At 40.0% G+C, this 23777-nt stretch overlaps 1 protein-coding gene across 3 annotated transcripts in view; it reads left to right on the plus strand.

The window, feature by feature from the left end:
- Nucleotides 1–23507, plus strand: part of sema4ba (sema domain, immunoglobulin domain (Ig), transmembrane domain (TM) and short cytoplasmic domain, (semaphorin) 4Ba) — a 78496-nt gene extending 54989 nt beyond the window's left edge. For 2 of the 3 annotated variants that reach the window (XM_031283323.2, XM_031283322.2), the window contains exons 2-15: nucleotides 218–625; nucleotides 11547–11707; nucleotides 11894–11956; nucleotides 12614–12712; nucleotides 13254–13365; nucleotides 13580–13696; nucleotides 13993–14150; nucleotides 18379–18560; nucleotides 18868–19018; nucleotides 19386–19596; nucleotides 19735–19850; nucleotides 20282–20439; nucleotides 20547–20638; nucleotides 20824–23507. In XM_031283323.2, coding sequence (XP_031139183.1) covers nucleotides 508–625; nucleotides 11547–11707; nucleotides 11894–11956; nucleotides 12614–12712; nucleotides 13254–13365; nucleotides 13580–13696; nucleotides 13993–14150; nucleotides 18379–18560; nucleotides 18868–19018; nucleotides 19386–19596; nucleotides 19735–19850; nucleotides 20282–20439; nucleotides 20547–20638; nucleotides 20824–21596 — 2511 coding nt within the window. In that variant the 5' untranslated portion in view covers nucleotides 218–507 and the 3' untranslated portion in view covers nucleotides 21597–23507. The remainder of the gene's footprint in view (nucleotides 1–217; nucleotides 626–11546; nucleotides 11708–11893; nucleotides 11957–12613; nucleotides 12713–13253; nucleotides 13366–13579; nucleotides 13697–13992; nucleotides 14151–18378; nucleotides 18561–18867; nucleotides 19019–19385; nucleotides 19597–19734; nucleotides 19851–20281; nucleotides 20440–20546; nucleotides 20639–20823) is intronic. The other variant, XR_004102160.2, reaches the window with a different exon arrangement.
- Nucleotides 23508–23777: the final 270 nt, after the last annotated feature.

Consider the following 23777-nt stretch of genomic DNA (forward strand, 5'->3'; position numbering starts at 1 on the left):
GTTTGTCTTGACTGTTTGTTTTGGCTGTTTCAAAGATAATTTACTATTTCATATGACAAAGAAAAGCAGTGTCTTAACGATTAATCGACTATCAGAATAGTTGCAGATTCATTTTTGACTAATCAATTAACCCACTTATCCTTCCAGATCAATAAAGAACCCCACAAGCTTGCTTATGCAAAGCACTAATGTATATGTCGTTCCTTCATCTTCACAGATCACAGCTGAGACCCAGCGGTGCTGCGTACGCATGGAGGCTGATCGGTGGATACTTTCTGTCTTGTTTTGAGGTCACAGGTCGTCATTCCAAACCAGCGTCATCTTCTGCAGGCCCGAAGGAGTGCTCCGACTTCACCACAGTGCATAGGCCTTTCATTCAGGGAGCCGGAGCTGTAGGAAAAGAGAGAGAGGGAGAGAAAATAAACAGCTTAAAAAAGACGCTTTTCATGAATTCCCCAAAAACCTGAAAGGCAAATACTGCAAGTTGGCTGGCGGTCCTGAGGAAGCATGTGGACAATGAGTATGGCTTGGCTCTGTCTCGCAGCCTACACTATCCTCCTTGTTGGTTCCTTTCATACAGCTGTCACGGAAAGCGATGTCACTCCACGCCTCACCTTCTCCTACAGTAAGTTTTATTAACTTCTTGACTATAGAATTACCAAGACATTGCAGTCAACTACTGTATGGGAAGTTTCTTGCAGTATTTAGTCCCAAGCTTTTCTGGCACCACATGCTTACATCACTTTAATCACTTTAGTGCAAGGTAGCAGACTCATCAGGCTGTTATTTATCAGTGAAGAAAGGATGATGTGAGCTTTGGGGGTGCCTGGGGCTCCAGATGGAGCTTTGTGAAATCCTTTTGCATGAACAGCAGCACTTGGCAAACTTGCTCTCCTTTGCTCTGTGTTGTAAAGCTCCCTCAAATCAGATTGCCAAAGGTAAAACTTTACACAGCTGCATGATCTGGGAACTTGTATATCATGAACGGTCAACAGAAACATCCGCTGTTTTCTGTTGAACTATTTACTATGTAGTAGTTCTTGATTATTACATATACCTACATGTTCGACTCTCACATCCTGCCTGCAGGACAGATTATGTAATTCCCAGTGGTGTCCCTGTTCATTAACTCAGTTCAGTGAAACAAATCAATACACCTCGTATGTGTCCATTGTAAGAGCTAAAAGGATTAAGATGGGTGAAATGGTGTTTGTCTACACCACAATGATTTAAAGTCCATGTAAATCTGCACTATGAGCAGCTCCATCAGGATGGCTCTGTCGAGTACCTACAGGTCAGACATAATTACAAAATGAACAGGCCTATTGTGCTGCGACTTACTGAGGGCAGTCTGACATAGTCTCACAAGCACAGAGTTATTGCTCTGATATAATCTGTATCTTTGTGTTTGCTTGCAGAATGCCATACTATCCAGCCATCTTAGAAACATACAGTAACAAATATGCTTGTCGTATTTCACCTTTAAAATATATTGGGTATATTGTTAAATTAGCCTTTGGTGCTGGGTTTCTGTGGAGCATGATTTGCTGTGCTCTCTTGGTAGATGGTGCCATGGCCACTAGTACCAAGTAGTGATTTTATCATCACTGATGTAATCTTTTAAATGATGTACCAGTGCACTTGAGATGACAAGCTGGATTTAAACATGTATTGTGCTTAAGTAGCTTCATAGAAAATTAAACAAAATGATGTATTATGCGATCAATGCAGGCTTTCAATGATTGAACTGCTGTTAGTGACTCACGTTCAGGCATCATTAGAGTCTTACTGTCAGGGAAGATTATGTTGATAGCTCGCTCTTACTAATCTATTATAGACATGGATAACATTTCCAGTATGGGGCTAATTTTGAACCAGGCAAGCTTTCAAATAGGTCATTCATCTTGCCTGTCTGAGCCTGTGTCTTCCCTCATAGAACCTCTACACCAACAGGTAATCTCTCTCACCTGCCAGCCTCAACAAAGCCCAAAGCTTGGGCAATGGCGGAGCATTTCACAACAACGCACCATCAATCACTCACTGAAAAGAAGCTTCGCGTTCACACTTCTTCCTGGTTTGATGGAAAGATTTGCTATTAGGGCGTGCAGCCAATGTTAAACACCAACATAAAACATGCAAAACCCACATGTCAGAAGTCTAGAAGACTAGACTGTGTAGATGGGCTATGGATTCAGTATAGCTGAGGCTAAGCAAGGATGGAGCTAACCAGATGTATCCTCAGTCATCAGCTTGTTTCAAAATAGCATTTATGTTGCTGTAACTTTAACCACAATGATAAGCTTTGTCCATGATGGGGCCATTAAGGAAACAACACAGCTTTAGCAACAGAAGTAGTTACAAACCACCATAAAACTTAGCAGGGAGTCATTTAATCAGGTCCTTCTCACATATCTTGACATGGTCAAGGGCTCATAGTGACTTTAAGTTCACTAGCTGGCATATGCAGTAAGTCTGACAAAATATATCTAAAAAGACTGAACTTCCTGTCAGATTTCAGCAGGATGTTCAAAAGACCAGTATTTAGGTTTTAGATTGTGATGTAAGGCAAAAAACAAGCTTCATCCTGCTGATGAAGGTTAGCTGGGCCTGCTGGTAGAAGTTGTCTCGCTGTTTCAATGTCGGTTCTGCTACGCTGACATTTCCCAGCCTCCCGCAGAAGGGCTTTGTCACATTGTGTTTACAGTATCAAAGCAGAATGCAGAGCTGCAGGCCTCAGGGACCTGAACTTTATACAGCAGAAACCGCCTGGTCTCGTCATGGTTTTTTGGTCCTCTCTGTCCTATCTGGATGCCAGTTAACTTGACGGTTTGCATGCCTTAACCTCGGTAGTGTAAGCGAGCCGGAGCTGCATGGTTGCTTCTCATCCCCTAACACTTTCGTAGACTGACTTCCCCTCCTCTTCTCTCATGCTTTCTCTGTCCCCTGGTCCCCGCCTCTGCCTTAATGAAGAGGGTAATCTACCATGAATAATGAATGAGGATTTGTATGTGTTATGGTGTGAACACTTGTCTGGTTCTCATTATGCGCCTATCAGGACGGATCATGGGTTCAGGGTGTAGAGCCTGCATCTGCTTTTCTCTCCGCTTTTGTTCCAGGCTTTAATACAGACCATGCTGAATGGCTTAGTGTGTTGGATCACTATTAAAAGGCACACCTATAAGCCGTTTAAGTTGCCTGTCTTTGCCTGTTAATCTGTTCAACCCTCTTAGTTAGACATCATGCGTGTGGACAGTCCTGCTTTAATTTTATTTAGGGGCCATACGCACAGCCACACTGGGGGCAAAGCATTTTTAATTATTCAAAAGCTGTCATGTCTAGACCAGTGGAATCAACCACTCTCAGGTAATTCAAAGTGACAGCAGTGTCAAGTGAGATAACAGCTTTTCAATATTGTGTTTGTGCCACATACCTGAACGGCAGTTCTTAATGAATGCTCAAACACACTCCACTAGATCACTTGTTAAAGATCTGTTAAAGTGGAAAGTTATTGTAACTTTTATGAGGATTATTTTTGTTATGACTTAGTTCAGTATTATTTTTGCTTTGATTAACTGAATAATAGCAAAAATAGTGACCAGGGCTCATCAAAATTCAATAGAGCCCAAAGTGGTGTCATAACAACCGCAACAATTTTGATAATCAATTTAGCAGTTAAAATCCTTTTTCAAGCAGAAATGCCAAAACTTATCTGGATCCAGCTTGAGCATGTGCTTCTTTTCTATGGTATCTATGATAATAACTTAAAACTTCTGTGGGGTTCAGATCGTTGAACACAAAACAAGCAATTTGATGCGCAGGGGGGATTTTTTATTTCTTTCATTTTGAAGACCAAACAATCAATTGGGAAAATAATTGGCTGATTGAAAATATTGGTAGTTGTAGCCCTGATAAATTGTTTACTGGCAAACAGCTAATAAATCCAAAATAGGCAAATTATAATTTTAAACAGAAAAAAAGATCAAACATACATTTTCTGTCGATGTACTAATCAATTAATCAACCAATTTTTTTGGTAGAAGACTTTTTGGGTTATTATCTTGTTTTATAGATTCAGCCTGTATCAGAGTAATATTAGGTGATTTGATTGTATTTGAACATACAGCAGTATGTGTGACTAACCAGTCTCCATCTAAGTGATTGTTTTCAGTCCATCATGAAAAGACAGATCGTTGATCCTGATATTGCAGATGTTTTTGACACCCACCCTGTCCAATCCACCAGGGAGCAGGATATAAATCAAACTCAGCAGACCCTGTGAAAACACTCTCACTGCACGTTCATTTTCAAGGTGTTGCGAGGACACCCCAACGGTGTTTCTGCTCCTACTGTAAATACACAGCATGGAGTCAGGTCACCGTCAGCGTGCTGCTGTACACTTAGAAACATGTCATGACTTCATGTAGTCTCTCTGTTCTTGATGCTCCAGCCTTGTTCAGAGGACGGGGTCATGGTGAGTTCCTGATAAACCAGCAGCTGGTTTACATTATTGTGGTTAATCCAGGGTCAACTTGTGTTGCTCCCTGACCAACAGATTGCCCTGTCAACCTTTTTCATGGGAAAAGGATCCTTTAAAGGCGTGGTGCATGCTCTTTTGCAAACTACAGATTTAATAGATTTGGAGAAAGGTGTTTAATTTAAATGTTGAAACATTAATTAGTTTCTATCCCCCCATTAAATTGCACCTCCAAAGCCTGTTATTGCCCATCCCCGCACAGCATGGATGCTGGATACATAGTGCACATACTTTATCTCTACACTTTACAATTTCCTGTAGATATTTACAGTATGTGCAGAGTTTACAATATGGCTTTTTCAGCCTCTGTTTCCTGAAGCTGTGTTCAAAACTGCCACCAATCTCAGCCTCAGCATGGTGCAGTGGAAACAATATCCTGCTAACAAGATGCAGCCCCACAAGTTACCAATACAAACAGCAGGCTCACAGCTTGCCTAATGAATCTCCTAGTGAATTGACCCTCTTGCCTGTTGTCTTAATGCCTTCCAGATGCTTCAGTCTCTGTCCTTCAGCTTCTCAGGTCTACTCTCCCACACAATTACCCATTCAGCAGCAGCTCTTAATAGCTAGTTTGAAAATACTTTGGATAATTTAGTTAGCGCTCCATTGTGGCCTGTTTTCTGTCTTGATGTCACCACTGACAATGCAACAATAGTGAGAGTTCTGGCTTTGCTGGGACACCGACCCAGTGGGACTCCTATTGGCACTGCAACTTCCTGTCGCAGTGGTCATTGCTTCTCTCTCGGCGGAGGGTCGTAATTACTTCTTCTCAAAGAAATTGAATTTAGTTCATGTGTTCTATCTCGAGCAAAGTCCTTGAACAAGTACACTAAGCAGATGAAGACAAAGAAAAGAGATTTGTCCCTCTGGTGTCTCTTTGCTTTGCCTGAGCGGGTTCTTCCTTACTTCTGTTTCTTACTTAAGTATCATTTTTGTCTTTATTTTCGCAATCTTATTCTAATGTTGAGATATCCCAGTTTAACTGTCAATCCTTGCTCTTTTTAACAAAAAACGAATTGTTTCACCTCTGACATCAGGGATACATTTTGCCTGACCTTTGTGGTTGTCACTTCATACATTAGTTAGTGAGTATCTTTTAATATTATTGCATTTAGATCAATACAATACAACCATTATCTTTTACAATTTTTGTTGGTGTCTATAATAGTCTTTACTTTACTAATACCTTTATCTTCTCCCTGAAAAATATTTTTTATTGATTGTTAATTTCATTTAATTTTCTTGTTTTTTTACTTACTATATATTTCTTAATATCCAACATTAAATGCATGACATAAGATGGCGAACTGTGACCATAGACAATGATAAAATATTAGTTTATAAATATATTTTAATGTTGTCAATAAACTCAAAACATATATTTTAATGTAATGCAAGGATTTTTGTTTTTTGTCTTGTTATCACATTGTGTTTATGATTTTAGAGTGTGATATTGTGATTAAAGTTAGATTAATTACATCAATCTCTATTTTCCTAGGTTTGTTGGTTTAATGGAACAATTCAAAAATACTACATATTGTTAAGGTGCAATGCAGGGATCAGTTTTTCTTATATTCCTTTAGAGATAAGAATGTAGGTCATGCTTATGGTCAGGAGACTTGAAATGGAGCATCTGACGTCCCTTAAAGATGACCTATCATGAGTCTATTGCTTTCTCTTGATCTTAACAAAGAGAGGCAGTCTTTTTTTCCAGGTCATCTACTGGTGAATTACGACCAGCTCTAATCTTTATGAAATTACAAGCTACTTAGACATCATCTTAGCTCAAAGTCAGGAGCTGTACCTTATTTTTAATGTTGACAATAATTATGTTTCTCAGTCTATCTTTTTTGCAAAGACAAGTTTACTAATGAGCAGACTTTTTTCCAGTTGAATGGAGATTTTGTTGCAGATCAATTTGCTACTCATATACAGTACCGTAAATGTGTTTGCAGCAGTATTTTCTTCTAGTTTTGCAGAAGATTGGGTGCTTTAAATAAGGTATGCAGTTGTCTTATCTCCTGGACATACAGCTGTAAGAGCTGATAAAGGCAGCCCCCCTCATAAGAGGGCACTGATTAAATCAGCCTGTTATAGTTGCTCTGTAAAAGAAGGCACCTAGATCTCTGTCACCAAAGGACAGATTACTCCACAGTTCCCCTCTGGAGGGGATGTTCCACTCTTTTAATTATCCCTCTTCACTTCCTGGTCACATACCCATCAGGAAATCGGCTGTATAAATGTAGAAGGATTCCTTTAAGCCCAATATAATTAATTTCCCCCCTAAATAGATTAGCAAGGCAATCTAGACGAGTATTTCAATCCATTTAGCAGTGTCATTTGCAGAAATTACTTTTAATTACATAATAATGGCAATGATCTCATATTGCATGCAGCTGCCAGAGGGGGAACCACTGAGTGTGCTGTTTATGCACTTCTATAAAGGGTCACAGAAGTCAAACCAGACAAAGCTGCTCTCTCTGTATCAGAGGTCAGGTAACGGTGATACAGTAAGGTGAAAAGTCCTTAAGTCCTGCCTGTTGGTTCCCTCTTTGTGAAGTATAAACAGACAGTCATACCTGCTTAACCTGTGACCTGTGTTTCCATCATCAATCAAAGTGGAGAGAACTTAATATGTGTATTGTTACCTAAGTTACATAATGTGAATAATGTCAAAATTCATTAGTTACTTGCCTTTAAAAGATAAGTTAATCCAAGACATATATATCAGTATATATGTGTAAATATTAGGGGTGCCACTATTTCAATTTTAAATCGAAAATTGGTTGGCAATTCCCCCAGTATTTTTTTCTATCTCCACCCCCCGCCTACTTGCACACGTCCAAAAGAAGAAAAAAAAATAAAAAATACAGTGTAGCTTACCGGGCTGGTAGCATTCAGCTAAAGACACAGGGTAATGTTAGCTTACCAGTAGCCTGCAGCTGCTCTTTTACAGACAACTTGGCCACTCCCGGAGTTGGAGATGAAATCCTCCTGCTTCCCCCGAAGTCACCGGGAGGGTAGTCTCGCTTTGCCAGACCCTCCTCCAAAACGCTCTGAAGGAGGGTCTGGCTACTCCACATAGCATTCAGGGATGGGAGGAAAACGTGCTCTGGTTTAAAGGCATTTCTTTAAAGGCATTTCTTTAAACCAATCAGAATCGTCATGGCCGGCGCTAAGCATTGCACAGAGCCGCTGCAAAATAGTCTTGCGAGAGAAAACTCAGATTGGACAGATAGTCTAGCTAACTGTCTCAAATTACCCTGCAGAGATCTGAGGAGCAGTTAACAATAGTCCTCATTAATCCACCGAATTTAAAATTCCACCACAAAGAAAGCGGAAGGAAACGGAAAATAAATAGTCTGGCTATCACCAGACCAAGCTCAATCTTTTAAGATTGAACGTTAGTCTGGGGAGTCTGCTCTGTATTTTCTACTGCACAAGAGGCATGATCAACGGGCATAGTTCAAATGACTGTACGCAATTGGATAGTCCTTCAACCTATCAGACCAACGATCCAGGTGACGTAGCAGCGACAGCGGCATCAACGGGTTGCTGCAATTCGGTGCCCACCATGTTGAATGTAAACAAAAAGCTGCTTGGTCGCTTCTCTATCGTCATCGTGTTAAACCGGTCAATGGCGCGCCAGGTGGATAAGCCAGTTTGTGATTGGTCCCCGCAAATTTGTAATGGAAGCAGGATAGAATAATGTACAGGTTTCCAGCCTGAGCTGCAGGGCAAAATCAAATCGCCGGCAGATCGGGCTGGGTTTACCCAGTCAAGAAAATAAATGCATCCGGTGGAATTTCCTGTGGCACCGGAGCAATCCTGGAAGTGGAACGTCAAGGATATAGAAGCATGCTGCATGCTTACTGGCTCACTGACGCTGATGAGATTTACTCCTTAGGTATTGAAATTGGTTATTGAATGACGAGGCATTTTTCGATACTTGATACTTCAGAGGCAATTTGGTCGGTGGCTAAAAAGTATTGAATTCGGTACCCAGCCCTACTGGTCACTTGGCTGCCCTTTCTGACACCCTGTCTCTGTGGCTGCAGCAGATACAAGCTGCTCCTCCACTCTTAAGTGCTTCCTCTGAACCGCCCTGTCTGTTTCCCCTTTTTCTGATACACCACAACATTTCTGGGGCTGCATTGTCATGAAATGGTCCCTCAGGAATCAACCTCAGACAGTCAAGCAACAATAGAGAGGATTCTTTAAGAATAAGACTTTGGTGTATGCAGAGGGGAGAGTAGGACAAGTTCTAGAAGGGTACACTCAATTAGCTTGTGATGGTTTTTTTTTAGCATTAACAGTCTGCAGGGTGTTCGACCTCTAGCAGTTATTCTGTCTGGGTTTTCTGGTCTCAGGACTGTGTTGCTGCTTATGACTGCCACTCATGTTCAGAGATTAAGTTCAAGTTTGTGGCACTTTATTATGTCAGAAAATAGTGAACAGTGGCCATCACAATTTGATTGAGCTGAATGTAATGTCGTCCAATTGCTTGTTTTTTGTTTTGACCAACAGTCCAAGACCCCAAACTATTCGATTCACAATAAACCGAGAAAAGCAGCAAATCCTCACATTTGAGAAGCTGGAACCAGTAAATGTGTGAAATATTTGCCATCAAGACTTAGGCTTAATAGTAAAAAAAAAGTAAAAGTAAAAACATATTAAAGTTGAAGAAGCCAGTTAGCATGTTTGAAACTTTTCATAATGAACCATGATGTCTCAAACATGGGTAAGGTGAGTCCAGTGAAAGGTCTCTTCCTTCTGCATGACATTAAAACAAGGCTGTGAAATATTGATTAGAGCAACTTAAAACATCTTGCTGCAATTTGAACCTGTCATTTTAAGACTGACCAATCAATTCTTTAAGCATACATTTTTATTAATAGAGAACATGGGCAAAACATGATGTTAGAACATACGATTTATCAATTAATGCCCCTCAGAGGAATAAAGCATTGTAAACCAATAGATCTATACTGAGAGATAATTCATGTTTTCCTGTAATTGGAAATGGAAAGCTTTGTGTGGTTGCAAAACCTCCTGGATCTCTTTAATGATACTCAATTAGAGACCCCTTTGTTTTTCTTTGTCAGCTGTGGTCGCTAAGTAAGACAGTGGTGATCTGACTCCAGAGAATAATTGTGTAGATATCCACCTCTGTGAAAATCCCTCAAAGCTTTTGTTTTGATTCAGGCTTTGGTCTCTCTCTCTCTCTCTCTCTCTCTCTCTCTCTCTCTCTCTCTCTCTCTCTCTGTAAATCACTGTTAAACTTCTCAAGACTGTGGGGAGAAAAAAAGAAGGGGGGGCGGGGGCAGCACTCTATTTATCCTGTGATGATAGTGAGAAGGAGAGAGAGAACGGCCCCAATGGGCCCATGAACATACGTAGACCTCTTGTGGTTTTACTGACGGATTTAACTACAATATGGCTCTCTGTTGCCGCGGTGATGGACTGCTATTAACATGATGTTTTCTCGAGGGTGAGGAAGTGTCAACCTCCTCTACATACCCTCTGAGGTGAGGTTATACCAGGTCATACGTACTACAGGGTACGGACCGCATAGTGTGCTTATTATCAGTACAACTTAATGACACATTACTCCATCTGGACTGGATTAGTTTTATGCCGGGAAGTGCCATAATTGTAATTATTACCACCAGCATCTGTGGCAAGGTAGATGAATTTCCTTTTGCGGTTTTTTTTTTCAGCTCCATTGTTCCATTAAGTTATTATGGTTTAAATTGGGATGCACATCTTAAATGCTGTTTTTGCCTCTTTTGGTTATTAATTATTAAATTAGTTGAAGCAGTTCAGGACTCACTCTATTATTTTGAGTTTTTGAGAGGAGGATGTTGCTCTTTTTTTCTGAGCCAAAAGGAGGGTGCGTGAGTAAATATTAACACTGGGCCTTGCTGGAAGTAAAAGATAATGTTCATTCTTAACCCCACCCCAGTCATTTTTGTACAGTACCTTAGAGCAGAAATTTATAATTACAAATATTAGAGGACCCTCCTCAATAACATGAATGGAGTTTTTTAGTTGTTTTTTTCCCCCATTCGTCACATTACAGGGGCAAAGGTCCTGGATCATAGCTTTAGCCACTTCACGTTTCCATCAGCTCCCTGCTTCTGTTTATGCTGGCATGCAATTAAGGAAAGTTGTTCAAGCTGGGCCAGCACTGAAAGCCTTCAGGCTGCTGCAAATCTGAGATACACATGGGCCTTTAAAGCAGTGATTGGGAGGGTTGATGATTTAACCCTTGATTTAACCCTTGGCTTTACTCTGGAGGTCTTAATGTGGTTAGGGCAAATCATTCACTTTCTGTAAGAGACATGAGGATTTTTCTCTCCTTGTTATTTACTTCTTAATCTCTCTCTGATGCGAAGCTGACAGGATTTAGAAGTTGCAGTTGCATAAACATAGAAACGCATGCATGTTGATTTCTTTACACAGGGGTATTGAATACGTCATGAGGCTCAGACCTTAGCTGTGTAGATATCCTGCAGTAGGTATATTGCCCTACAAAGTCAAAGTCCAGTAACCAAGTAAGTAATGAAATGGATTGAAATGACCTCAGTGTTTATATCCATTTCTGTCAGCTCTCTACTATGTACTGTCTGATAAAGGTAGAAATGTCAGAAAAAGCTTAAATGTTTCTGAGTAGGTAGATGACATAAAGACAATGCAGGGGTGTATTTCAGTTTTTTATGAAATTCAAACTGTAGTCAAACTATTTAATCAACATTAAAACACACTAAACGTTTCCGGGCTAGAAACTGGACAACTCAGTGAGGCTTGTCAGGGGTGACACATTGTCCTAGTGTGTCTAATCTATCTAACTATCTAGACTCTGTGTTGTGCATCAAATTTTATGACCATACTCAAAACATCAAAATAATACACACTCGAGTGTCTTTTTGCATTTCCAGTCTTCAATAGCTTATAATGGCTCATTTATGAATTACACCTTATGTGTCCTCCTCTGTCTGTGTCTGCCCAGATGCGAAGGAGAGGACAACCAGGAGCTTCTCAGTCGGTGGAGTCTTCAACTACACCTCTCTCCTCCTCAGTAAAGAAGACAACACGTTGTACGTTGGCGCTCGGGAGATTCTCTTTGCACTCAACCTCACTGATATCAGTGCAGTCAAGCTACAAAGAAATGTAAGAGCCAAGCATCTGTAAACTGCAGTATCATATACAGCATCTTGTGTCAATATGAACGTAGTAATAATAGGTACCCAGTGGTACAATATGAATATGATTAGGTCCCAGAAGTCCAATGTAAATATAACCTGCCTCACTGTATTATACCTCCAGTATGAGTCTGACAGTGTTTCTCTCCTGCAGCTCACGTGGAAAACTCCAGAGAGGAAGAGAGACGAGTGCAGTTTCAAAGGCAAAGACCTGCAGGCAAGTGAACTGTTAGTGTGAAAGCTCAAGTAGCTAAACTCAGATGTCTCATCTGTATTTACACGACTGCAGGTGTACCTTTTTGGTCAAGTTGACCATTGTTGCAGGGCACTTTGGAAACAGATCCAGGGAAGAACCCTGGACATTTCCTGTCAAGTTGTAACTTTCTATTCTACAACAATGGATTTTTCCCTTTCTTTCAAACAAATGTTTCCTCTATTATACTCTTTCTTTTTTCAGTTTACTCCACTACCAGTTTAACATGCAAACATACAGACCCACAACCTTGTGAATTTCTGATTACATATTTGTTAGGAGGAAACACATGAGCATGAGGAAGCAGCGTTTGTTTTGAATATTAAAAATGTTCTCAAACACTCTAGTTTGACAATTTGTTGTTTCTCTAAACTACTTTACATTTCTAATTTTTCTTTCTAAGTAAGTGGCTTAAGACAGGAAACAACATAACTGGGATGGTGGATAAAAAAGCTCTTTTTGGAAAAACTTGTTTGGTTAAAATTCGGTACAATCCAAACACAATCAGCTTTATTTATCTTTATGAATACATCCTAATCACCTATATCCTTTAAAGTATTTAAGCAGCTGTAAAGAAAATGTCAATCATTTACATGAAATTCTTTTCTGTTTCTAATACAGACGGATTGCTTCAACTATGTCAAGATTTTACTACGCATGAACAGCACTCATCTGTATGTGTGTGGAACATACGCCTTCAGCCCCACCTGTGCTTACATAGTAAGTGTTTATATGAACCAGTCACATCTGTTGCAGTGACATGCTGTGTGCAACCTGCGCTTGTGTTGGGGATATAAAGTGCTGTGTCATTCATTGTTTTGTCATGTTGATTACCCATGGTGCAGAACCATATGTTGTGTATATTTATTAGAATCAAGAGGAAGAGCATCTCAAATCTGATCCATGCTGCTTCCTGCCTCTCAGCTCACTTAGCAGTCTGGCTGAGGCCCATGCCCAGCTAGACGCAAATACTGTATGTACATTATTTTATTATCTCCTGTGCTGAAGGGAAATGGATCAAAATATTTAATACATGGAATCAGATTATATAAGAATCGACCCAGTCTCTTTTTACAAATTGTTTTAAGCCTTTTAGAACTATCCAGAACAAACATACAGGGATGACTGTGCTTCAACTTTACCTGAAGACTGACTGACCACCTTTTCACTGTGGGACAGACGGATGGAGGTCACTGTCAGAGCAGCTTACAGCTCTACTTTTCAACTAAGTGTGATGTTTGTGTGTTTCTGTGCTCTCCAGAACACTGCAGACTTCTCCCTTGTCAAGAGTGATAATGGTGAGATTGTTACAGAAGATGGACGAAGCCGCTGCCCTTTTAATCCTGAATACAAGTCCACTGCCATCATGGCTGGTAGGTCCCAAAATGACAGTCGATACAATCCAGCTTTGTGATGTATGTTTTGCTTTATAGAAGCTACTGTGGGAATCAGTAAAGTAACTACAGGTGGTTGATATGGAGACAAATTGGGGCATAACCTCTAGATTTCATTACTGTGGATGACGCAGAAGCCCATTCCCTTTTGGTTAACACTGTGATTATGCTGGTCTTCTTCATTGCGTTACAGATGGAGATCTGTATGCTGGTACAGTCAGTAATTTCCAAGGAAATGAACCCATCATTTACAAGAGTCTAAGCCAAGGAACTGCTCTAAAAACAGAAAACTCACTCAACTGGCTTCAAGGTACAGTGCTTTGGCTGAAAGGCAATACTTTTCATTATGTCGTCATGTAATTAAAAATTATATATATTATTTGATATCACATCTTATATGAGATAAATGCCGTTCTAAAACTGTTTGTATGCTGCATGAGAATAGAATTTGACACAATTGGAGATTATATAGATGAAAAGTGTTTACCTGCAATCTGTCAGAATTTAGTGTGTTTTATGTCAGAGGGAATAGGGATGGTTGTCCCTGGGTGCCTGAATTTCATATGCTGTAGTCTGACAGTATTGTTTGTGTCGTTTTTCTTTCAGACCCGGCATTTGTTGGCTCAGCCTACATACAGGAGAGCCTGCCCAAGGGCAACCTAGTGGGCGATGACGATAAGATTTACTTCTTCTTCAGTGAAGCAGGAAAAGAGTTTGATTTCTTTGACAACACCATTGTGTCACGCATTGCTCGCGTGTGTAAGGTGAGTGATGTTTGAAGGTATATAGTCTATCTAAAGGCCTTTTTCCTCTTTAGCGATATATCCTGACACCCCCTCACATCACTATAGGAATCTATCAGCCAGGGAAGGGATTTGTTTTGTGTTTGTGCATTTCATGTTTGTGTTCAGTGCATGCTTCTATACAGATGTATATGTATTATTCTGAAAGCTTCTTACAGCCTGAATATGATGAGTATAGCTCACAGTGTTTCTCGGCAGGATCTCTTGTTACAGAAAAACATTCCTCTTGCATGTCTCCCTCTGTTGACTCTTTTTTTCCAGACTCTCTCCTCCCTCAATTCTTATCATTTTTCAACAAATATTTGCCTTCAGAGAGTAGCCAAGTCAGAAATGTGTTACTGTAGCACAAGATCCATGCGCAGAAAAGGTTTATCACCTGCTGGAATACTTAAACCAGGGTTTTTAAACTAACATGCCGACCTCACACAGTATTTTGTAATATATTTTAGGATATTCTCAGTTCTGTAAACATCACTATCACAAACCAGTTCTCCAGATCAGACTGCTGCTTGTCTCTGTGAAAATAATTATGTTTATTGAATGAAAAACTACTAGTTGATGTTCGCATCAGAGAAAAGTCGTTGTGTGAGGACATTTATTTGTATTTTAAATGTGTCCTGTGACATCATCTTAAAGGTTATTTTTTAAATGTTTGTATGTATTTTTTCCATTATTGTCAATCACAATGTTTTAGTAATCTACATTGAGAGCCAGTATATTTATTTGTTATGGAAAGTCCAGCTGTGTCAGTCTGACACTGCACACAGGGTTATATATTCTTCATCTTAATGCAATTATCCACTCAGTGTTTTCATACATCCAATAGAAAAAAAGCTAACAGTTATATAAATATTGACTTATGTATCATGTTGATAGGTTTTCTCCCTATGCTTAAAATATGTGCTGAACATATACACACACAGTATTGTGGTACAGATTACCCATGAGGAAATGAGTAATAATGTGTCACTTTTTGGGAGTGTGTTTCCCAAACAAATGTGGGATATAACAAAGCTTTAAAATGAGGTAAATGCTCTGAAGAAAGATAGTGTCACTTCCTATAAGAAATACCATATAGTGATTCCTGTTCAAATAAGTTGTTACTTTAAATCCTGTTACTATCTCCCTTGTCCCTTGTTTGACTTATTATGTCGGCAGCATTCCCCCTCTTTGTTGTTTATCCAGGTGTTTAGTACACAGGTTCCTCTTCATAGAGGCTAACTATTGAATGATAAACACTGTTTTGCTTGAAACAAACAAAACAAAGCATTTTCTTATTAGCTGGATTGTTCAGTTTCCCAGAAAGAAACCATTATTGCCTGACATGTTCATGCTTTTTGAATGGCCTTTTGAACTATGGATGCTTTCACAAGGGATTAATGAATGGGATGCTTTTGCTTCAGTTATTCAGAAGTCAGTTTAAGCACAGAGTGGCATTAAATTATAAAACTAGGTTCAGACAGGAGGACGAGACAATATACTGTATGTTACTCATTATCTGCCTGGGTTACTGCAATAAGTAATTGCTTCAGAAGCTCAGTATTGGTCATGTCATTTCCCCTTCCATCCAGCGCTGCTATTTCCTCTGATTAATGTAATACTAAAGTGGACTCGATTGAAGCTTTGTGTTAAAGGGTTTTATGTAGTTTAGAATATTAAGTGTTTCTCTCATTTCTTCAGCGGCCAACTTTGATCTTGTTAGATCTAAGCCTGTGAGAAAACTGGAATAATTGTTGCCATGAACTGAATGTAAACAGACAGTAGCCTATGATATTGGTGCAGAAGATCATCCTACCTTTAAATGCCAGGTCTTTTTGCAAAACTAAAATACGCTCTTGGTTTGTGTAGGTAAAATATCTGTAGACACCTTCCTGAGGCTTGAAACTCCCTGTAAAATATAGTTTTACAGTCATATATCACATACTGTAAATCACTTTCACACTGAGGTTTAAAGATGTAGTTGCTCTCCAATTTGCACAGAAATCTGTGTGTAGCCAAATTAGTATCCATGGCAAGGTGGTCCCATGCCACACATCACTTTGAAGGCTAGTGCCAAAGGCGCTGAATCACAGCGGTAGTGTCAGTGAAGAAAGATTGTCAGGGAGCAAAGCCTCTTTCTCTTTTTTATTTAAAAGCATTTTCCCTCTTCAAAGACCCAAGTTTTTTTTTTTTTTGTTTTTTTTTAAATCTAAGCCAGTTGTGGTGATATATGTTGTTTTTACGACCTAGAAGTCTGCTGCCTCAGGGTATATCTGAGTTACCGGCACAATTGATTTAGCTCATTATGGTTTTACTATATGGGGTTAATGTTTTTCAATTATGTCATTCACCTTTGGACACTTTCTTTCAGTTTCTGTTTTTAGTCATGAAGAAGATAGATAAAGATTATTTTCCTAATATACAATACAGGGGAAACTTGGAAAATTTGAATATCGTGCAATAGTTCATTTATTTCAGTAATTCAACTTAAAAGGTGAAACTAATATATTATAGCCTCATTACATACAAAGCGAGATATTTCAAGCCTTTATTTGTTATAATTTTGATGATTGTGGCTTACAGCTTATGAAAACCCCAAATTCAAAATCTCAGAAAATTAGAATATTACATGAAATCATTAAAAAAAAGGATTTTAAATACAGAAATGTCAGCCCTCTGAAAAATATAATCATGCATATGTACTCAGTACTTGGTTTGGGCCCCTTTTACATGAATTACTGCCTCAGTGCGGCATGGCATGGATGCTATCAGCCTGTGGCACTGCTGAGGTGTTATGGAAGACCAGGATGCTTCAGTAGCGGCCTTCAGCTCTTCTGCATTGTCTCTCATCTTTCTCTTGGCAATGCCCCATAGATTCACTATGGGGTTCAGGCCAATCAAGCACAGTAATCCCATGGTCATTAAACCAGGTTTTGGTACTTTTGGCAGTGTGGGCAGGTGCTGGAAAATGAAGTCAGCATCTCCATAAAGCTTGTCTGCTGAAGGAAGCATGAAGTGCTCTAAAATGTCCTGGTAGACGGCTGCGTTGACTTTGGACTTAAAAAAGCACAGTGGACCAACACCAGCAGATGACATGGCTCCCCAAATCAACACAGACTTTGGAAACTTCACACTAGACTTAAAGCATCTTGGATTGTGTGCCTCTCTATTCTTCCTCCAGACTCTGGGACCTTGGTTTCCAAATAAGATGCAACATTTGCTCTCATCAGAAAAGAGGACTTTGGACCACTAAGCAACAGACCAGTTCTTTTTTCTTTAGCCCAGGTAAGACGCTTCTGACGTTGTTTGTTGTTCAGGAGCAGCTTGACAAGCCCACATCCAGGATCTGTCTGTGTGTGGTGGCTCTTGATGCAGTAACTCCAGCCTCAGTCCACTCCTTGTGAAGCTCCCCCACACTTTTGAATGGCCTTTTCCTGACAATCCTCTCCAGGCTGCGGTCATCCCTGCTGCTTGTGCACTGTTTTCTTCTACACTTTTCCCTTCCACTTAACTTTCTATTAATGTGCTTTGATACAGCACTTTGAGAACATCCAACTTATTTTGCAATTACCTTTTAAGGCTTTCCCTCCTTGTGGAGGGTGTCAATGATGGTTTTCTGCACAACTGTCAGGTCAGCAGTCTTCCCCATGATTGTGAATTCTACTGAACGAGACTGAGAGACCATTTAAAGGCTCAGGAACCTTTTGCAGGTATTTTGGATTAATTAGCTGATTAGAGTGTGACACTTTGAACCTACAATATTGAACCTTTTCACAATATTCTAATTTTCTGAGATTTTGAATTTGGGGTTTTCATAAGCTGTAAGCCATTATCATAGAAATTATAACAAATAAAGGCTTGAAATATCTCACTTTGCATGTAATGAGTCTATATAATATATTAATTTCACCTTTTAAGTTGAATTACTGAAATAAATGAACTTTTGCACAGTATTCTAATTATCTGAGTTTCACCTGTATGTACTGTATGTTATGGTATGTGAGGTATGCCATGGCAACATACCATATGGTGCACATTATTATTTCATGCCTTTTACAAGCCTGTCACATCCCATCAAATCACACTTGTGTATCAAAGCGTTTTTTCAGAGGCATTTTCAACCACCTCAAACAGGTGTCAATCTTATATGCTTGCACCCTCTACTGCCCACATGTTAAACATTTACAACCCTACAATATTTGTGTTGCAGGGCGACATGGGAGGCGAGAGGGTTCTGCAGAAGAAATGGACAACATTCCTGAAGGCTCAACTCTTGTGCTCTCTGCCAGATGATGGCTTCCCCTTCAACATTATCCAAGACATGTTTGTGCTGACACCCAGCCCCGATGATTGGAAAAACACTGTGTTTTATGGAGTCTTCACGTCTCAGTGGTGAGGACCAACTTTCACTGCTTTGATTACATCAAACTAATGTAGTAATATCTTCTGATATGTTGTGCAAATCTGGCACATTGAAACCAAAGCAAATGCAAAAGAAGAGAGGAGATACTTTGAATCACATTTAACTTTGTATTCCAGTATTTTTAAATCAGTTAGTCTCTATACAGAGTTGTTTAGGCTTTCAGTGTAAAATATCCCCTAATGTCACAGACAGCTTTCCTAAAGATTTTACGACATCAAAATGTAAAAAAAGAAAGATTAATCAGTATTGTTGAGATGCTTTTTTATGTCTTATAAGGTATAAAGGTGCTTCAGGAAGCTCTGCAGTGTGTTCCTTCACTATGGACCAAGTGGAAAAGGCGTTCCATGGGCGATACCGCGAGGTCAACCGAGAGACTCAACAATGGTACACATACAACCATCCGGTCCCAGAGCCTCGGCCTGGAGTGGTGAGTAACTACCTGCTGCCCTCTGCTGGAGAACCTGTAGACAGGTACATGTCAGTTATCAGCATCATATCATGACAGTTGCATGAACGAGTTTCATACGTTCCTGTCTGCTCATCAGTCACATCCTCGATTTTGACTGACAATCAAGGCTCAAACAAATATCCGAGCTGGCATTATTGTGTCCACCTAAACATGATTCTCATCATTCTCATCATTACTGTCGCTTTCATTTCCTGGCAGACTTATCACAGTTGAATCACTGAAAAATGTAAGCTAAAGAAACATTGAGGTGCTGTACAGCTGCAGTATGTGTCTTTATACAATGTGAGTGAATGTTTGTAAATTACCCGATATTTTGCCTCCACAGTGTATCACAAACGCTGCCAGGGAACAGGGCATCTCATCCTCGTTGCACATGCCAGACAAGGTGCTGAATTTTGTCAAAGACCACTTTCTGATGGACAGCGTGATCCGCAGCCAGCCTCTTCTGCTCAAACGCAACGTTCGCTACACGCAGATTGCTGTCCATCGAGTCCAGACAGCGAAAAAGGCGTATAATGTGCTCTTCATTGGCACAGGTAAAGGACTCCTTGCCCACAATCACACACAAACACACTCATCATTTTTTTTAGCAGCATCCTGTGTTATCCATTACTAGCATTTCTCAATATTCACAAAGAGTTTAATCAAAACTCAAGTTATTCTGTGTCTTTTAGATGATGGCAGACTTCATAAAGCCATTAATGTCAACAACAAGATGCACATCATTGAGGAGATGGCGCTCTTCAGTGATTCCCAACCAGTGCAACACATCGAGCTGGACACCAAAAAGGTATAGTGGAGTGATGAGAGAGAAAACAAGCCCAGCTTGTTTAAAGACCTTACTCGTGGTATGAACTAAGCTCAGGAAATGCATTTATTGGCAGTTTAGAGATTCCATGAGCCATGAAAGTCATAGCCTAAAGCAGACCTCATGTTCAATGAGCTAATTACATGCAACTTTCTCTCAGGGGATCTGCAAACAGCTGGGGTTTTAACAGCTGGAATTCTGACACTTATTGAATCCTGGCTTGTCTTCGATACTCTGCTTAGATCTGTACATTGGGGCAAAGAAATTCCTATTAAATTGACGTTAAGAAAAGCTAAGTGTGCTGTGTTTAGATCAGGGTCAGACAAGGAAGATTCTGGATGAAAGTAGTAACCCAATAACTGTATTTGGGGCACTTCCTTTCTGTCCCCTGTTTTGTCATCTCTCTTCCACAGGGCCAGCTTTATGTTTCCTCTTTCTCTGAACTGGTGGAGGTCCCAGTAGCTAACTGCACTAATTATCAGAGTTGCGGGGAGTGCATCCTCTCCAGGGATCCTTACTGTGCCTGGAACGGGAGGAAGTGTGTGGATGTCAGACAGGCTCCACCAAACAAGTATGCATCCCTCTGCACAGTAATCTACAATCAGTTGTACTGCAGCTGCAGACAAACATTTTTTTAATAATTTGTATATATATATTGATTAAATATTTGTGTTTTAGTGCCTGGCAACAGGATGTAGACGAAGCAGACACATCAGCTATATGCGACAAGACAGTGCCAAGCCCACGGTTTGCTAAACCTCCACCCACACGTAAGTGAACTCTTTGTCATAGATTTACAGAGCACTACTCAGCACTGGATTTTCCATACTTTGCCTTTAAATTTGAGTCTTGATTACAAATGTGTTTATTTCATCAAACCGTTATTATTCTGAATCTGAAGCTTATTTCATGACATATCTGACTCAATCTATGTCTCTGCTTTGCCTTTCCACAGGAATGTCTTTATGCCAGGTGATCATTATCCCAGCCAACACGTTCAAAGTACTCCCTTGCAAGCTACGCTCTAATTTGGCTGAAAGAAAGTGGGAGTTCAGTGAGAGCGCAAGTCACTTCCATTATCCCAGCCCAGAGGGGGGGTTAGTAGTGGTAGCTCAAGCTGACAGGCAGGAAACCTACGAGTGCTGGTCAGTGGAGGAAGGCTTCAGACAGCTGCTGGCAAACTACTGTGTGAGGGGCGAGGCCAAGCACGAGAGCACCACCCTGACAGGCCGTTCACGTACGCCGCAGATCTCCCAGGAAGAGTTTATCATCCTGCCAGGAGAGACCCGCTCACCGCAGATCAACACTAAGACCTACTGGAACGAGCTGATAGTGGTGTGTGCCCTCCTGGCGTTTTCTCTGGTGGTCTTCTCTCTATTTGTGGTGTACAGGAACCGCGACCACATGAAGTCCATGCTCAAGGAGGGAGAGTGCCCCAACATGCAGCAGAAGAAGCCCAGAATTGTGGGGAAACCGGCTGAGAACTTGCCGCTAAACGGCAACACAGTCACAGCATCGGCGTCAGATCACAAGGGCTACCAGACCCTTAACGACAACTACATGTGCAGCACTCCACCGCACGAGTGCTCGTCGCCTGACAACAGCAAGAGCTTCTCAGAGTCGGAGAAGAAGCCTCTGAACTTGAGAGAGAGCCACGTAGAGATTTCTCCCACATGTCCACGGCCAAGAGTCAGACTGGGCTCTGAGATTAAAGACTCTATAGTGTGAGGCTGGCTTCATGTTGCGTGGAGTGACATTTTAAACTGGAAGGAAAGAGTGCACTTGCTGAGAGAGACAAAACCCTATGAGGGAAAACTGAGGATCGTTAGACTCTTCATGGAGAGACATTTCATTACACAGATTTTGCACTTGTTCTGTCCCTGTGGTCCATGTTCATTTCATTTTGTTTCCCTCTCACTCCCCCTTATTCAAGTGCATTCGAAGCACGCTGAAGAAGTTCCAGTTTGCCTTCAGACTTTTGACGCTATCACATACGGCTCACAGGAATGTAACAAGCGTAGAAGGGGTGTCACAACTAATGAATATGATTCAGTGATTGGATTTCATAGCATTTCCACTCAGTCCGTCCATATACTCTACTGGTAATGCTTTAAAAGGCAGAGTGATATTCAAACATGTTCCCACTACTGGCTTACAGGGTTTGCTGTTTTATTTTAATTCTGTCATCTGGTAAGAGCCCACCCTTTGCTGAGGCTATGCACTATGTACTGTACTGTAGCAAGGCAAACACTCTCACAAGAATATACACTAACAATCGAGCGGCAGGCAAGAAAAAAAAAAGTCCTGTCATAAATTGTATTTCAATAGCCAGTGTGCATTCATCAAAGTATACTCATTGTTTAGGTTTGAATATAACACAGCAACATAGAAAGAATTAAGAGCAGAAGAGTTGTGCCAACAAACTGAAAAGGTTGTTTAAAAAAGACCATTATTTAGCATTATTTGTTATTTAAGTGACAGAAAACACAAACAAGGAATCACCTCAGTGGAAATGTTGTAGAAACTCTTACCACCTCAATCACTACACACCAAAAACATGAACATTATATAGTTATGAATGAAGACCCTATGCTTTTTCTAAAGTATTGATATTATTAGTAGATACAGATATTCCTCTATGGAAGTCTGACTTTCAACAGGTGTTTCTTTCACCAAATGTTGTAAAGGGAAAAATCTCATTCCAGGTATTATCACGCTGTTCTTCATGAGATAGGCAGTCTATGCAAAGCAAATAATGTGAAGTGGGGTAAACACCAAGAACACCTCACCTCGAGACTGAGTAAGCACAAGGGCGTTGTTAATTACTTTAGGATCAGTGGCACTGCAAACACACACCAACACACACATTCACTCTCATTACACTAACTATAAGTATGCAAGAGATTTTAGCCATTTTGGTGTATTTTAGTGTGGAAGATTGACCAATTGTTTCTTTTACAGAGAGACATTTTTCATAGTCATTCTTTAATGTTACAAATATCTATCATCAATTTTCTCAAAGGGAAATAATAATAAATATTTAAATACTACACCTATTCATAATCTGATCTAAATAACACACATCTGTATAGCCTCAACTTTGATACACATATTAATAGATGAGTGTTAACGAAGGGTAGAAAATGCCCCTTGCTTGCTTAAATGGTTTTAAAGGCAACCATAAAAGCAATACTTTTCATTCTCATCCAGTAATAAACATTAGAATTTTTAATTGTCTTGATTAGCCATGTCCTTATTAAGAAATAATGAATTTAAACCTTATTGTTTACTAAATTTGAGTCAGATGTTGGAGTAACTTGAAAGCATTTTTATACAATATTATTTAAGTCTTACTTGTATTTTAAGTATTGCAATGTGGCCAGCAAAGTTTAAATTTCACAAAAATGCAGGAAAGCATACTGCTTGACTCAATGCATAGGATTTGCACATGATGTCGAGAAGCCTTAGTATAATGCAGGTTATGGATTTGATAACAAATCTGAAATGGATAATGCCTTCTGAAACAATAACCAAGAGATGTGCCTCTTGGGATAATAAACTAACCAGGTAGTAGTGCTGTAGAGTCAAATGCTACACTGTAGGTGTGATAGGACTGGCCATGCTCAGAAACGAGTAAAAGAGAACATTGAATATATGTGATTTAATACTGTCAACGTTGTAAAGTATGTGCTCATGGGGTGTTTTATTTGTTGTCAAAGTGGCTTACACCTTAGTCAGGGACTAAATTTTATTCTAAAACTGTAGCACATGAATAACCACTGACTGATTTTAAAATACTGAATTATAGGTAACCATTAGCATTACCGTATGTTACGTTTCTTGTAAATGGCACTGCAAAAATGACTGTGTGAATTTCAAAGACTGGTCAGCTAAAATCGATCATGCCGT

Source organism: Sander lucioperca, chromosome 7 (assembly GCF_008315115.2).
Source record: "Sander lucioperca isolate FBNREF2018 chromosome 7, SLUC_FBN_1.2, whole genome shotgun sequence".
NCBI lineage: Eukaryota > Metazoa > Chordata > Actinopteri > Perciformes > Percidae > Sander > Sander lucioperca.